Here is a 17,057-nt window from a genome sequence, read left to right on the forward strand (position 1 = left end):
AGTTGTGGTGCTCTCAGCTCAGGTCTGCCTTGAATCAATGAAAATATGTCTTAAGGACTTATTTACCTATATCAGGCAATTCAGATGGGAAAGCTTCACTTCTTCCAGCATAGGAGCACTGACTTAGCCTTTCAGCAGAGTGCCATTCACCTATGTTCTGCACAAGCTTTAGAGATGTAGAGATCCTGCCCGTGTGAAGAAGAGGAATTTATACATGTCATTATCACACTGAGTATTTATGACCCTTGGCTCTTGCATTCCTGCTGAGAGCCACATTTTATTGCTGTGGGTTATGCCAGCTCACAAATAAAGATCTGCAGTACAAATACTAGTACAGCAGTAGTGCTGTGCAGGTGCAATTTCTGCTGTCCTGTGGTGTGTGAAGTACAGTTTGGTTGCTCTCCCTTGTTTTCATAACAGAAAAGGAGTTTGTTAACAAATGAGATAATTCTGGACTCTCTCCCTGTGAAATGTCTTTATTTCCAGAATGTTTTAATCTAGGAAATAATTACTGCTGCTTTTCTTATTGTCTATTAGCCAATTATGCTTTATTAAGACATAGCTGAAATAAATTAGAAGACACATAAGCCAAGGGTTTTATGGTTCTATGAACTGAGGATAGGAATGTACATCTGATCACTTGTTCCTCTTGATTCTGTAATTTGTGTTTGGGAATTTAAACAGTGAAGGAAACTGTCCTCTTAGTTCTGGCTGGGTCAGAAATGCCCCTGTTTTTCTATGGAAGGTGTAAAAAAAGTGTTTACACTTGGTAAGAGCTATTTTATCCACAGCCTGTGCTTTTTTGTAAGCCCCTCCCTGAAGCTTTAAGAAAGAAAGGGACTTGCAGGAAATTCTCCTCTGACTTGGTTTACCTGCTTTCCTTCGAGCTAACAGAGAAGCAGTGGTTCAGATTACAGCTCAGGCAAGTGCCTCTACTGCTACCATGAAAAGCCAAGAGCCAGCTACGCAGTGGAACTGACAGGCCCTGTAAATCCCCTGTAAACTCCTAACGCCCCAGAATTTCCTTGTCTTTGCCAGCTTTCTCTGTTTTCCCCTATTACAAAACACATGCTGTAGGGCTGGTTGAGTAGCTAAGCAGTAGTGCAGCAGGCTCAGCTGGAGGGATAGAGCAAGCTTACCACATCCCAAGGGTCAGCGGTGAGTTCATCCACACTCTTCCGTAGCTTTCAGCTCACTGATGTTAGAGACATCAGAAACATGAAGTCCCGATAGAGTTTTTTACCGATTTTGGTTGAATATATCTTAAACTTCGAAACTCACTGGAAGGGTCCAAGAAGAGTTGTTAATGCTGAATAAAAGAATAGGTGCATTAGTTTTGGACTGACTTCTTTTGTGATTGTGTCTTACCTTACTGACATAGCAAAACCTCAGGTACCCCTGCTGAGTCCTGACACTCATGTTAACTCATTGTATACGTTTCAGGTTCTCTTCGCTTTCTAGGGTATGAGACTTGGCATTTCACAACTTCACATAATTCCCTTGTCTTTAGCCCCAGTACAAATGTCACTGTACAAGAAGCTGTTTTGTTTTCAGTACACTTGTCCAGTTCAGCTATCATACCATTTTCCAGGTCCGTATTACATCAGTTTCTCAGTTGTATCTGTTAGTATGCAAATAGCTTAATGGACTGATGGTGTTAGAGTCTTGAGAGCAAATTCTCAACTTCTAAGTGAATCAGAAAGCAGCTTGGTAAATGTGCATTTAACAGTAGAATGTTTTGAAAGGGATGCAAAGGCCAAGTGTTCAAGATGAAAGTCAGAGGAAAGTTAGAGTTGTAGATCTTTTCATCTTCATTATAAACCCTTGGATCATGAAGCTTCTTGGAAGAAGGGAGGAAGAGAGTTCCTTGCCTTGCTTGCCTGCTGTATTTGGCAGCTAGCATCAGAAGAGACAATGAACATATGGTTTAGTTGCCCAATGAAAGCAGGTATTCAGGCTCTTGGAAATTCTAGTTGCTTTTGTTTCAGTAAATTCCAGAAATTCCAGGATCTGCTACTTCTATAACACTCATCAACTAAAACAGTAAAACACACAAACAAACAAACAAATAAAACCTAACCCAAACACACCTTTCTGGCCAAAGGAAATTTATTAAAAATATATATATACTGAAAAGCTTGGTAATTTGGAATATGGATCAGAAATTCTAGCAGAGATTTACTTCAAAATTAATCTGAGAAGTAGTATAACAGTATGATGAGTATGATGTCTAAAGGGCAACTTTAACATAGTAATCTTACTACTAATTAATGAGGGTTGGTATTTGTCTGTTACTCTGACAGTACTTTCTCTGCCAGTGCGAACAATCTGCGTGTGGTTTCTGGTCTCAGTATAAGCATAATGGCATTGTTGATCGGGGTTCTATTTCAGCTGCAACTGTAGCTCTTGCTTAAAAGATTGTTGTATATTGATTTCTTCTGCATAAAGAGTTGAAGTCCAGAAATGTTAATCCCTTTAATATTCCAGTGTGTTTCATGTGTTTTTTCATGTACAGGATAGATAACTAAGACGGAAAGAGAATTTACCTTTACTTAAATAATTACTCCTAATTATTTACAATTTAACAATTGAATAAATGTTTTTTTTTCTGTTCTGCAGCCACCTCCTCAGATATATGATAAACAGCTGGATGAAAGAGAACATACAATTGAGGAATGGAAAGGTAATTCAGTTTAGAGTTACATGGGAAGGGTATTTCAGTGGCTGTGTGCCACTGCCAAGTGTCTGTGTAAAACTAAAAGAATTCCTTTGACATAAAGAATTGACACTAGTCCTACAAACTGGTGCTTTGGTAGTGAAGATGTAAGATATGTTCTGAGGGCTAACATTATCTATGTTAACACAGGAGGTGTGGATTGCACTGCTTCATTGAAATATAAGGATATCATCTGGAGATCAGAACACTGTTCAGCAGGATGATATATCAGAAATTTAGCTACAGTAAAAAGCACTGTATTACCGTGCTGCTTTATGTCTAGACAGTGTTGCATTAAGCAAAAAGTCTTGCGTTTAACCCTGTTTGTCTCAATTCAGCTCCAAAAAGAGATGATAGGAGAGGAGGGGAATGAAAGAGAGAGGTCTTAGGTGAGTAGAGCTGCCAGACTTGTGAAGACAAAGTAGAGCAGACCTAGGATGCCCATCGGAGTGCTACAGCACTGTGTTTTGTGATAGTTGTTTTGTTCCTGATCATAGGCACTGGTTCCTGTTTGTAACTGCTGCAATTCTCTCTTCCAGAACTCATCTACAAAGAAGTAATGAACTCTGAAGAAAAGACTAAAAATGGTGTAGTAAAAGGACAGCCTTCTCCTTCAGGTACTCAGCCCCATTGAATAACTTCGACGTTTTCTGTACTAACAAAAAGGGAATGGAAATAGCTGAAGTACTTGGCTACACTTGCAGTTATGTAGACCAATTTAGAAATTCTTGTGAAATCCAGTGCTTCTAATGGGATGATTTAATTGTGCTCCAGTGTCATGTTCATGCTTAAAAATTAGTCTTGCTGGCTATTTGAGATATGTTGTCTTGGCATTTTCTATGGAAAGATCTGTGGTTATAGGTTATATTCTTGTGGGTGGGAGGCTTATCTTGGATTATTATTATTATACTGCATATGGATAATTGAATTAATACTTTGCTAACTGATATAAAAAATTGGTGATGTTAGCAAGTATCCACCTGCTGGACAGGTATGTGATACAGCACCCCTCCCACCCTCATATAAGCATCTGGTATCTACTCTGGTAGTTCATCTTTTCAGAAGTCTGATAACATTAGATCAGCTTGCTGACAAGCTTGATTGACACCTCAGTGAGAAAGGAAAGTTGTCTTCAAACACAAATTCTTTAAGTCCTGTCAAAAAATAAATTAACAACTACATTTTAACTGGGGAAAATTCACATCAGAAATCTTTTCACAGAAATGCACCCTGTAACTGCCAGTACACAGAAATACATAGAATCATAGAATTGTAGAATAGCTACGGTTGGAAAGGACCTTAAGATCATCTAGTTCCAACTCCCACATATTTGTGAAGGTATGCTTTCATTGGCAGACTTGGAGTGCCCAGGTTTTGAGCAGTGTTCTGGTAGTGTTTATCAGTAAAACTACCTTCTACAGAGCCTTTCCTCAAAGCAAAATCATTTAATTCAGTGTTTACTGCATATTTTCACAGAGAGATTTTTTATATTCTCATTTTTCACTTGCTACTGAGCCAAATTTATGTTAGAATAAGAATGTATCATTAGTAACTAGCAGGAGAAGGAGAAACATGGCAACAGTGGAGGAAGTTAATGGAGTACTGGATGACAATATTGGAGCATTAGTACTGCACACAGATTTTGACATTGATGATGTCAGATATTGTGGACAATCCACCGTGTTCTTGCTGAGTAGCAAATAAAACATAGGACTGGCAGAATTAATTTACCAAACTTCTGTACCACCACTGGAAAGAAATCTGGGGTCCTGACAAGTGTGTTAATAAATACTCATTCTTAACCATCTCTCAAAGAATGGTGTTTGCAGTGCCATGTATGATCAAGAAACACTGTAGTTGCTGGTTTCGGGAATTTGCTACTCAGGGATTTCTTTATGTATTCTAGGTTCTATTTTTCCTATGTGAAAGGTTTTTATTATTTATATAAAATATTTCAGAATACACAAAATTGGCATTTCTTGCCTGTCTGTCTTCTGCTGTTTCCCTTTGACTGTTTTTGGATTGTTAGGCACCAACATGTATTGTGACTACTTAAGAAATGCTCTGAGATGAGGCTTTTTAATGAAACATCAGATTTCCTGTTTTTCATCACTTCACGCATCTGACTTAACTTTTTTTCCACTCAATGAAATACTGGAAGAATGAGATGACACGAGTCATCATTTCTGAGCATAAGAGAAATGAGGGAGACCACACACACACTGTTTGCTTTTCAGTGTTCTTGGCAAGAATTCAGCAGGCTAAGATTTGGCCTGTATAAACAATCGCTATAGGCAAGCTGGACACGTTTGGTGTTTCTGTGTCTACTTGGTAGAGCTTTCAGGGAGACAGCTGATGTTAACACCACCAAGGGTAACCATTGCCCGTAGACAGTTTAGGCTGCTTAGACTGATGGTGTATCAGAGTGTCGGTAACTTACTGCTTCTTCTTGTCCTGTGAAGACAACAACAAGCTTGAAATGTGAAGCCCTGAGAGAACCTCAAGTGTCACTCATGCTCTATGCCCAACAAATAAAATCAACTGTGTCTGAAACTGTTCACAGCAGATACTTCTACTGCCTATTCCAAACAAGATTCTGTAGGCTACATTGTAGACTTTCAAATAGTTTTTTTTCTATTGTCTTGCCTAAACTGTTTTTTGCTGTAGTTTAACTCTGTTATTTCTTGCCCTGTTTCCAGAGAACATGGAGCACAGTTCCCTCCATCTGTCTTTCTGGCAGCTCTTACCTCACATAAATTCCATTATCGCATCCCCAATAAGTCTTCCTTCATTTGAACTTCAGTACCTGCGTCTTTGAATTTTTCAAATTTACTGCCTTTTTTTTTTTTTGCTTTACCTAGTTGACTTCTATCTTTCATAGATCACAGTGCCCAAACCTATCTGCTTAAGGCACTAGTAGTGCTGATTTAAGTGGAAAGATTTGTGTGTAGGTGTGTATATATGTTACTTAAATATGTAAACAACGCATGCAAACGACATCTGCATGTACACCAATATATGCATGTCCACATGTACACAGAAACATTGAATTTAATCTTAGATGGTAGTTTGTGCTTTTCTGTGTTTTCCCTGTTACAGAATTGCTAAATGGATGTTTTATTTATAAATTCAGATGCTGTACCCCTTACCAACATACTCACTATTCCAAGGGCCTAGGCCATATCTGGGAGAATATTAAATACATGTGAGGAATAGCCACTACTTTTAATCAACCTTCAGGATTGTTAAATAATACCTTTCTTGCTGAAAATTGCTCTTTTATTCTTCCCTCCCTTCCTTTTAGTTGCTGCCTTATTTGGTCAGTTTTGTTGCTGTCATCCAAGAACTACAGGATACCCTTAGCAGCCCTCTTCTGTCATGTTCAGAGCTTAAATTAAGCAGCTTATGGACTTGCCAAGAATTGAGACACTGGATATCAAGAGCTACTAATGACATGATTTACAAGAAGCTGAGCAAATTCCCAATGCCTACACAAGGCATATTTTTGGAAACAGTGAAAGCTGAATTTCTCCTTTCATTTTTTTCCCCTCACATCTGTACCACTTTGTAACTGGATTCTTAAAGGCACTTCCACAGATGCTAGCTAAATAGGGCTTCATAGGAAGCTTCCTCTGAGGAAGGAATCCCTGCTGTAAAGCAGGGAAATTGATGTGTGGCTTGAAAGAGCAGATGTCAACCCCATGGCAGAGCCAGGAACAGATCCCAGGACTTATTTTTCACCTGCTCTAACCTTTTGCTCTGTAACCAGTGAGAAGCTTCCTCCCAAACATCAAATTAATACATGGGGCTCTCCTTCTCTTTTGAATGTACCTTTTTTAGTTCTGCACTGTTTCACCTGGCATCCATCCTTTCAGGAACAAGTTGTTGTAGCACCAGACAGGTGATGCACATAGCAAATTAAGCATTACTTGTTGGCTAGGACAGCTTCTGGTTTGCTTTCTGAGTGTTGCTGTGTAAGCGTTGCTTTGTGCTGCTGAATTCTTTAATTCTGTCATTCAGGTTTGGTGTGGCTTCCCTTGGCTTTGTGCTGAAAGTTAGGAATAGCTATAAAAATGCACTTTCCAGAAACTAGAAACTCAACTGGGGCTGAGGTGGTACTTGGTGAAAAGAATATAGAAGGGTTTATTGAATTCAGTGGTTCTGAATCATACTGAGTGTAACAAAGTATTCACCTGTACAATTTCTGCAGCTATCTCATCAGTTATTTTGCCTAGCTAAGTTGGTTGCACATTCATCAAAGAAAGCTGCACAGCAACAGTTTGTTCGAAAGTCAATTGAACCTACTGGAATTCTTTCTTTCCCTTTGATTGGAGACCTGATAGCAGCCTTCCAGTATCTGAAGGGAGCCTACAGGGATGCTGGGGAAGGACTCCTCATTAGGGACTGTAGTGATAGGACAAGGGGTAACAGGTTCAAACTTAAACAGGGGAAATTTAGGTTAGATATAAGGAAGAAGTTCTTTACTGTGAGGGTGGTGAGGCACTAGAATGGGTTGCCAAAGAAGCTGTGAATGTTCCAACCCTGGCAGTGTTTAAAGCAAGGGTGGATAGAATCTTGAGTGACATGGTTTAGTGCAAGGTGTCCCTGGCCCATAGCAGGGGGGTTGGAACCGGATGATCTTAAGATCCTTTCCAACCCTAACTATTCTATGATTCTACAACTCCTGGGACAGTATCCATGACTTAATGGCAGGTTTCTGTCCAGCACTGTAAACATTTAGAAAGGTAATATACTGTTTAGTCATTGATATCATTAAGTTCAGTCATATTTTGGCTATATCTACATGCATTTGTCTGAAATGATTAATATTTTCATAAAATGCCATGTAGTTTAGTAACATGTAATCCTGCCACTTTGCTCTCGTGAGACCTCACTTGAAGTACTGTGTGCAGTTCTGGTGTTCTCAACATCAAAAGGACATGGAACTGTTGGAACAAGTTCAGAGGAGGGCCACGAGGATGATCAGGGGACTGGAGCACCTCCCGTATGAAGATAGGCTGAGAAAGTTGGGGCTGTTCAGCCTGGAGAAGAGAAGGCTGCGTGGAGACCTCATAGCAGCCTTCCAGTATCTGAAGGGGGCCTACAGGGATGCTGGAGAGGGACTCTTCATTAGGGACTGTAGTGATAGGACAAGAGGCAATGGATTCAAACTTAAACAGGGGAGGTTTAGATTGGATATAAGGAGGAAATTCTTTCCTGTTAGGGTGGTGAGGCACTGGAATAGGTTGCCCAAGGAGGTTGTGAATGCTCCATCCCTGGCAATGTTCAAGGCCAGGTTGGACGAGGCCTTGGGTGATATGGTTTAGAGCAAGGTGTCCCTGCCCATGGCAGGGGGGTTGGAACTTGATGATCTTAAGGTCCTTTCCAACTCTAACTATTCTATGATTCCATGATTCTATGTAGACATGAGAGAGTATGGAGGATTGGGTTGGTTTTTTAAACCATCTTGGTGGGGCCTGTGTGATCCTAGCAGACATCTGATTTTTGGGTGTTTTGTGGAAAAGAAGTGGCACGAGAGACACAACATGAGCTAGACCTCTTCAAGCCAGACTTTTGAAGGAGAGAATTTCCCGGTAAAAGGTTTGATATTATCCAATGCCTAAAGTTTGCATCACCCATTTTCTGCTAATATTTGCCATTGTTTAAAATGGTCTGTGTACTTACATGCCTATTGCCACAGGGTAAGCATCCCTTGCTTTTAAACTGTGAGAAGTTATGGAGTTTCAGGTTTAATCACGTTGGTGTTCATTTTCGTAGCACAGGTGCAGCAGTGAACAGCAGTGAAAGCCTCCCTCCATCCTCATCTGTCAATGACATCTCATCCATGTCCACGGATCAAACACTGGCGTCTGACACAGACAGCAGCCTGGAAGCTTCTGCGGGACCCCTTGGTTGTTGCAGGTGACTAGCCGCCTGCCTGCGAAACCCAGCGTTCTTCAGAGGATGATGTGATTTAGGAGGAAAAATTAACAGGAGTTAAGAAATGAAAAGGAAGATAAACGAGATACAAAGATTTAAGTGAAACAAACAAAATCTTTTCAGCCTGCTTCTCCTACAGATTTATGTAATGCAGCTAAGCTAAAGTGTATATTTAACTTATAGTTGCTCTGCTTTGGTCTTCTTCCAGTAATGCTTACTGGGGGGCAAGGAAAAAAGGAACTAAATAATCCTTTTTTTTAATCCCCTCCCCATAAGATGTAAAATTAATGGCTGCAAAACCAGCAACCTGCAACTGTCCTTTTCACACTGGCATGCCAAGGTGTGCAGTAGTCACTCCCAAACATATGAGTGTGTATCTGCCTTCACTCTCTGTTCTGTCATCTTCTGCCCAGTGATGCAGATAGGGATGTACATGCATTGTTCATCATATACCAATAGCACATACACACAGGTGCCAATAGAATTCTGTCAGCGCATGCAGCTGGGTGCCTATAGGAACATGCACATCTGCATATGGACTTAATGTGCACTTCACAACTATAAATGGCCCGTTTCAGATGAACTGCATAACTACATCTGTGATATTACCAGTACATATTATATTTGTTTATTCATTGATGAGGTTGCATAACTTGTATGAGGGTTTGTGGAAGTGTAAATAACCACATTGAAATGTGGCTCCCTCAGACACTTGAAGATGTAGCACCAAAATTTCTGTTGAGATTTGTATATATATTTTGAAATAGTAAGCAGTTTGTATTGAAAGAAGAAGCCACAGAGCTTCATAGAAAAATGTTCATGAATGTTAAGACTTGGTATGATTTTTAAAGCAGATATGCCAAGCTAAAACCAGGTTAGAAGGAAGCACATGTATCTTTGCAAGATACAGGGAACAGAAATGAAGGGGTTTTTATACATGTCTAAGCCTGGAAGGTTTTATCTCAGTAAGCAACTTTTCCTGCTAATGTTAAGTGAATTACCATCTTAGTTCATAGATAGGTTTGCTATTATGAATTACATGTATTCACAATACCTGTGGCTTGTGTGTTATGTTAGAGTGGTATGACAGGGTTGGGAAAAAGGCAGAAAAATATCAAAAGGTCATGCAACAACTTGTTTTTATTTTACTTCTATGTCTTTATAGGTTAAATATTTGCAGCCCACTCCCTCTCTAGTATACGTTTGCAGCTTAGAGGTTTTTTTCCCCTTTAAATAATTCTCTTGCAGTGATCTCTACTGCTAAGACAACAGGCCTTCTCTAGGTGCTTTTGGCTGTTCCTTTGCTTGTGACAAACCATCGGACTCCTTCAGGAAGTCTTATCAGCTGTGTTACATGGAAAGGAACCACAGAGTGAGCGGATCTAATATTCCTGTATTCTGAGTAATAACAGAGGATATCAATCAGCTAGTGTGCTGGGCTGAAATGGTCTCAATCAGGGGTCTTAGGTGATATAGTCAGAAGAACCTGACAGTGACTGATTTTACCAGGTAGTAATACATAGTATTTGCTGTGGTAAGTAACTCTAATATTCCTGTATTCTGAGTAATAGCAGAGGATATCAATCAGCTAGTGTGCTGGGCTGAAATGGTCTCAATCAGGGGTCTTAGGTGATACAGTCAGAAGAACCTGACAGTGACTGATTTTACCAGGTAGTAATACATAGTATTTGCTGTGGTAAGTAACAGCAAGTGTTTTTATCAGAGAATGGCAAAGCTCCACCCAGAATGTCAGAACAACTGACAGCTAAAACATCAATTAGCATTTTCCAGTGTAAGGTCATCATCACCTGAGTTGGAAGCTAACTAAAATCCAAGTCATCTCTCCTATTACCAGAGTATTTCATGTAAACTGAAATGAGATAATTGTACTCCAATGCTTTTCCTAATGTCAAAGAGAGAAACTGTTTTGACTGTATTAATGGATATTTTGAATTCATTGATTCTTATGTATTCAAAATTCTACCAAAATAAGACTGTTCTATTAGGTAGCTTACAAGCCTGACATTTGTGGTAGGAAAAAAACCTATTAAGTCCAGTTTTGCTCAAAGGGAAGGAAACAAAAGCAAGAAACATTCTCTCCAGGGTGAGGAAGAGGGGAGATAAAACTTAAGTGGATATGAAATAATTTCAGACTTAGTAGGCCTGAGCTGTCTCAAAATTGCTGTAGGAAACGTTTTGTGTTTTTTTTTCCCCAGGTATATTTTTGGTAGATTTTTATAGAAATCTTTTTGAGAACAAGATTAGGTTGATAATGTTCTAAAGTAACTGTAAAAGCAATAATTTACTACTGCTAAAAATATTTAGCAATATTCTCTCTTAAGCCATGAAATACAAAGTCATTGTTGAGTGATGTGACTCTCACTTCAAAGCCAGTGATCATAAATGTATTGAAAGGTAAACAGCAACGCTTTGTAGGTATGAAGGCAATAACCCCAAGGGTGACTTCTTAGCAATAATCAAATGTATCATCTCAAGATTTAATTCACCACAGATATATATTAATAATATTCAGGTAACTAGTATCTGCTTTACATTCCTTAGTGCACACCATTTGAGTTTTTTATTTAAACAGAAAAAAAAAAAAAGCATCTCAAAGAGGCAAAGCTGTATGTAAAAGAAACTGCAAAAATACCACAAATGTAGACCATAGAAACTTGGAATAATCACAGTTCATTGACAGTGATATTGTGGAGATATGGCATACGCAGTAGCAGAGAAGCCTATTTATGGTAGACAGATGCTTACAGATCTCCCATATTTCATCTATCAGAGTACAAAATGTGCTTAGTCCCCTGATACTCAGACTTGTTTGGGTTTGTGAAGTGTGGGTGAAGAACCAGTCAGCATAGAAGATGTCCTAGTGATCAGCACTAAATCAACCCACAGCAATTACATAGCTTTATTTCCAAAAGCCCTGATTCCACTAAGCACCCACGCTTGTACATTTAATGGAGACTATAGGGATGCATACATAATTTCAACTGGCATGTGCTTTTGTCCTTTGCTCAGCAGTGATCAACATCAGCATGTGCTTAAGTGCCTTGCTGAAATGGGGCTTAAAAGAATTACTGCATCTCTTTTTGTCCTCAGATTAGTCTCCTTTATGGGAAGCTTTATCTGGGGGAGGAGATGGGCTGTCCACATTGGACACTAGGAAAAAAAAAAAAAAAGCCATTACTGAAGAAAAGCAATAGTTCTTTACAGTTCTAGTCCTTATATGTTCAAACTGAAGTAGCGACCGTGGAACAGGAATAGTATCCTTTGTTCTGCTTTGTGTCAAGAAGTTGGCGCTGTCAGGTGATTCCTTACAAGAATGCATGTACTCTTGAATAAAAGGTTGTAGTGATGATGTTCTGTAGCTGTCTTAAGGTAAACAATTTTTTACTTTCAGATTCTAGAAGTTTTTGATACCCTTCTCTTTAAGCCCATTCCCCTTTATTCCCACAGTCTGTTAAGTCGGATAATGCTTTTCTTATTTTTTCCCAGTGACCTTTTAAATCTACCTCTGTTTAAAATATTACTGAATATTACTTGAGTAACAATTTGCAGCTCATTCAGAGGTTTGCAGTTGTAAGCATAATTGCCACCACTGGAGAGATGTAGGAAATTGGGAAGCCAGAGATCTATGTACAGATGTTCCAAGATATTTGGGTATTAAAGGAGCAACCAGAGAGCCTGTGCCAGAAGTGGCACATCACCATGAATGTCAGCTGGACACCTTGGTATTTTTGAAATTGTACCTAAGAGCCTGTTGGTATCTTAAGTGCCTGAATACATGAAGAAATTCTGTCCCAAGTGGCTTAAGTCGTGTAGATAGCCATCAGCAAGATGAGGAAAATGGCAGAAGCATCTTAACTATCAGTAGCTGCTGAGAGCACTAGCTGCAAAAAATAACACTGACAAAGTAGAGAGAAACGTTGCTGCAAAATATTCCTGCTTTATTTTCAGATGGAGTGCTTCTGAATGGTATGAAAAACTAGAAAAGGAAAAAAATATCATAATTGTTCTTAAGAGACACTTCCTCAATTTTCCTTCTCCCTGATGAACTTGAATGAGGGTGAGGTATTGATTTATTTCAAGTCGATGCAAGGTTATACATGTTTTCAATCAAAAAAAATCTGTAATCTTTGAAGTCAGTCTTCGTATGGAATCGTATCTTGTGAGTTTTGACTATATTCCATTACAATGTAATAGATCTTTGGAGAATTCAGATATTTGAGTTGGTCACACACTGATTTATATGAATCACATTGTGGTTGATAATCCTCCCATGCTATATAGAATTCCACGGCAAAGATAAATTCAGAAATCTTAGCATGCTTGCATTGTATAAATTGAGCTTAAATTGGAGTGCAAGGTGGTAGCATGTCAAAAAAAAAAAAAAAAAAGAAAAAATAGGAGCCTCATCAGATACTTACCTAATGCACTGGTTATTTTCCACCAGTAATTTCTTTTACATCCATATATTTTCTCATGAAAAATATGCTACTAGTTAACTTTAGAACTGCCTGAGAGAGTCAATGTCAGCAAATTTCCCAGATTACTTATTAAAAAATAAAAAGTGCTTTGAGTATCCTGAAATAATTGTAAAATGTAATTAGACTATTTTAATTCAAAATAAGTTTTAACAGCCAATACTAGTTTATTTATATTACAGAGGATCAAAAATTATTTTAATTTCAGATCTATCTATAGTTCTTCATGATTATTGAGACTTTAAAATTTTGTACGAATTCAAATATGCAAAAACCAACAACAACAACAACAGCAAAGGAATTCTGCAACAAATTCTGTGTGATTCCAGGGACAGCAGTATGAAAAAGAAAACAAACAAATAAAAAAAAAAAAACCTGCAGGGAAAAATTAGACTTTTCTTTTAGTAGTCCAGCAAAAAAGTCTGAATTTAAGTTTAGCCTTCTGTTTGTCTTTGCTTCCATATGTGCATGTAGGAAAGAGAGGGAGTGCATCTGGAGGTGATTTTTTGAACCTGTGTTCTATTCGTACTTGATCCAAGTTCTCAGTGTGGCTAAAGAGTGCAATTGTAACATAATCACACATCTTCAAGAATCTGATGGCTGTGCTTATTTGAACTTCCACCACTTTACAAAGGACATAGTTAACTAATTGGAAGCTCAAGGTAATCTTACACACACACACACACACACACACACACACACACACACACAAAGAGAAATTCATTGTGCAGTAGGCTTAAATATTCCACAAATACGTAATGTCTTAATTAGTGAGATGCCTGGGGGAGGCAGGGAAATGCTGAATGTGTTATCTTCACTGATAAGCTGGAAAACAGACCTGTGCAGTGGAATTTAGTGGAATCTGCTGAGTATACTTGCCAGTGTGGACTGATTTTTTTTTTTATTTTCTTTATTTAAAATAAACTATTGATTGCAAGAGGTGGACTGTTTAAATTATGTTCAAGTTCATTGACCCATGGCAAGTCTGAGTTTTAAAGAGGTTTTGATTCAACAAAAGGATGTTGAAAAACTTCAACCGAGGCTAATAGTGCCTTTTATCTGAGAGAAAAGCTGAAAAGCACGTATTGAAGGAAGACACAGCCAATTTGGGAAATAAATGTATCTCTACCATGCTTATTATTTCAGACAGGTAAGCCTGTCTTTCTTGCTAATTTTCACTGAACAGGGCCATTCTTGTCTTCTGGAAAGCAAGATATTTATAATGTAAATAGTTGTACTGATTTTTTTTCTCTCCTTTATCTGTAACTAATATGTAATAATCCAACATGCTATTTCTGTTAAATCTTTTATGATAAGGTCACTGTATGCTTAAATATGGTTGACCTCTGACCTTTTCCTAAGTCAGTCACATGCTGAAAAGGTGGGTGCTGGAGGTTCTAGTGTACATACAGAATCATGTATATTTAGTAAATTGAGTAAGTGGGACTTATGGCCAGTATACATTAAGCCACAACAGTAACAGAGCTCCAGATCTTAACTAGCAAAAACAACTGTTCACCTTGCCATGTCCATTCTGTAATAAGATCTAAGTTGCACCTGCCTGTAGTTCTGCATGATCAGACTTCAAAGTATAACTAACAAGATCTGTAATGTATCAGTGTTGATAAACTTAGATGTAAAAAAAAAAAAAAAAAAAAAAAAGAAAAGAAAAGAAAACCAACAAAAGAAAATCAACAACAGTTCGGTATCAAGACTGGAAGATGAAACATGCCTGATTTTGTTGCGCAAAAGGAAAAGCTGAAAAACCAACCAGCGTCAGTCAGCATAAATGGACCGCAGTAGTGACATTTGTTAAACAGCCAACCTTATTTCCATATTGTTTTGTTCTCACCCTGTTTTCCTTTTACCATCTGTTGTTCCCTGGGTGTAGTACAGGGGAGAACAGGACCTCAGTCATCAGTGTTTTATGGGTCAATGTTGCATCAGTGATTTCTGATCTCTGTTTGTTTAGCAAAGATGGAAATCTCATGTTCTCCCATGTGTCAAAAGGGATCCTATCAGAGCTTCCTCATGAGGATACTTTTCTCACTGCTGTCTTGACTCCTGTCAGTTGGATGACTTTGCAGTGTTCCCAGTAAACAGCACAACACAGCAAACTGTATTGATTGAGGGCTTTATTACGTGTGTTGTGCATTTGTACTTTCACAGGGGCTCAAAGTCATGCAAGGACAGGACTCAATTGAAATATGGTATGTACTCTATGCATGACGCCTATATTACACCTTTATGACCTTATAGTGGTAAAACTGCTGATCTTTACAGATGTGGACTTGGACCATCTTTTTTTGGAGGAACGTTGTAGTGAACCTCGGTCCTTATCTCACAGGCCACTCGCTCCTATCCAGAGCAGCTAAGTGGAAGATAAATTAGCACGAGGGTCTGCTGGGGGTCCGTGAACAGGGGTGAATTTCATGCTGTTTGAATGTGATCTTGCCAAAAAGCCTGTATGTCTAGCAGGGGAGACTGTGACTGTTCTATAAGGAGTGTTTGTGTTGTTTATTTTAAAACAAGCTTTGTTAATTAAAATAGTGTATTCTGGAGTCCTATTTGAACGGCATGAAGGGTATCAATGAAGAAGATACAAAGTATGCTCATACAGCTCTCCTGGCTTTTTTTTTTTCTTCATCCCTTGCTAAGCAGCACAGATAAAGCTATAAAAACGCGTAAGTTGCCAGTATTACAAAACCCAGTCAGTGCTTCTGATGTGCTTAATCTTGTATAACACCAGTCATTTAAGAAGCATTTACAGCACCACAGAAAGGTAAAGGGTATCTTATTGCATATGAGACCAGACTTTTTGTCTTTAAGCAGCTTAAGAGCTTATTCCTCTGGTTAACTGCATAAAAATATGGGAGGTAATTTGACCACATGACCGGACAGCATGAAGAAAAACTGCTTAGTCCCTATCCTACCTCTTTCCCCTTAAAAAATGTAAAACAAAATCACAGCACCACCACACTCCCCCCAACCAAACTAACCAACCAACCAAACACATAAAACCAAAAAAACCCCCAGACAATCATACCAACTGCAATTACTACTTGGGGACTGACTTTTCATGAAGTTGAACACCCTTCAAGTGAAAAAAGAACAAAACTGAGAGGCTGCTGCCTTTTGGGAAACATTGCTGTTTTCTCAATTCTTGCACAAGCCACCTGTCCCCATAATATTTCCAAGCAAGTCAAACCATAATACACAAAGGATATTTTTATGTTTGGATTATCATGTTCAGAGATGAAATGAAAAATCACAAACAGCCTTCTGTTAAAGCAATTTGAAGTGGGGGAGCTATAGAAAATGATCAACTAAAGCACCTTGTAAGCACTGTAAAGAAAGACATTCTTACAGTTGCTGGTACTTAAATGCCATTTTAAATATACTGTGCAGAGCTGACACTCTTGCTCTACTTGCTAAAACAGGAAAATTTTCAAGGCCTGTTCTTGTCCCAGTTTATATATGCAAAGATAATAATACAGAGGTCTGAGTTACACTGGCAAGGGAATTTTCACTTTGCGATTCTTACTGCAAAATAGGAAGGATAGGGACCAGCTTTATTTTGTTTTGCTGAGTACATTTTCAGGCCATTGAATATTCACCTTTTTTGAGAGGTTTGCCCTTTTCAGGAATCAGAAATTTTATGATCATATTTCAATTATTTACATATCATTGAACCCAGATCTGAAGCTGCAATTGTCATTTAGCTGCAAATAATTCAGAATCCTAAATTTCAGAAAATCACAGTATCACAGTACAGTTCTTATTTGAACAGGATGGGTCTATCTCTTATAGTACTTCTTGGTATTCAATGGAAGTACCTCTTGTGTACTAGCAACAGACCAGCAGTGGATTTTTTCTTCAGTCAGCTTGCATGATGGTCTAAACAT

General features: G+C 38.5%; 1 protein-coding gene across 8 annotated transcripts in view; it reads left to right on the forward strand.

Annotated features, from left to right (window-relative positions):
• The window catches only part of MAPK10 (mitogen-activated protein kinase 10), a 144,199-nt gene extending 134,049 nt beyond the window's left edge, over window positions 1-10,150 (forward strand). For 7 of the 8 annotated variants that reach the window (XM_061350935.1, XM_061350934.1, XM_061350939.1 and 4 more), the window contains 3 exons: window positions 2,620-2,683; window positions 3,256-3,333; window positions 8,500-10,150. In XM_061350935.1, coding sequence (XP_061206919.1) covers window positions 2,620-2,683; window positions 3,256-3,333; window positions 8,500-8,642 — 285 coding nt within the window. In that variant the 3' untranslated portion in view covers window positions 8,643-10,150. Of the gene's footprint in view, window positions 1-2,619; window positions 2,684-3,255; window positions 3,334-8,494 lie in introns of all 8 variants that reach the window. The other variant, XM_061350942.1, reaches the window with a different exon arrangement.
• The last annotated feature ends 6,907 nt before the right edge of the window (window positions 10,151-17,057 follow it).

Source organism: Neopsephotus bourkii, unplaced genomic scaffold (assembly GCF_033783945.1).
Source record: "Neopsephotus bourkii isolate Nb327-2 ecotype Australia unplaced genomic scaffold, CSIRO-AGI_Nbou_v1 NB_547, whole genome shotgun sequence".
NCBI lineage: Eukaryota > Metazoa > Chordata > Aves > Psittaciformes > Psittacidae > Neopsephotus > Neopsephotus bourkii.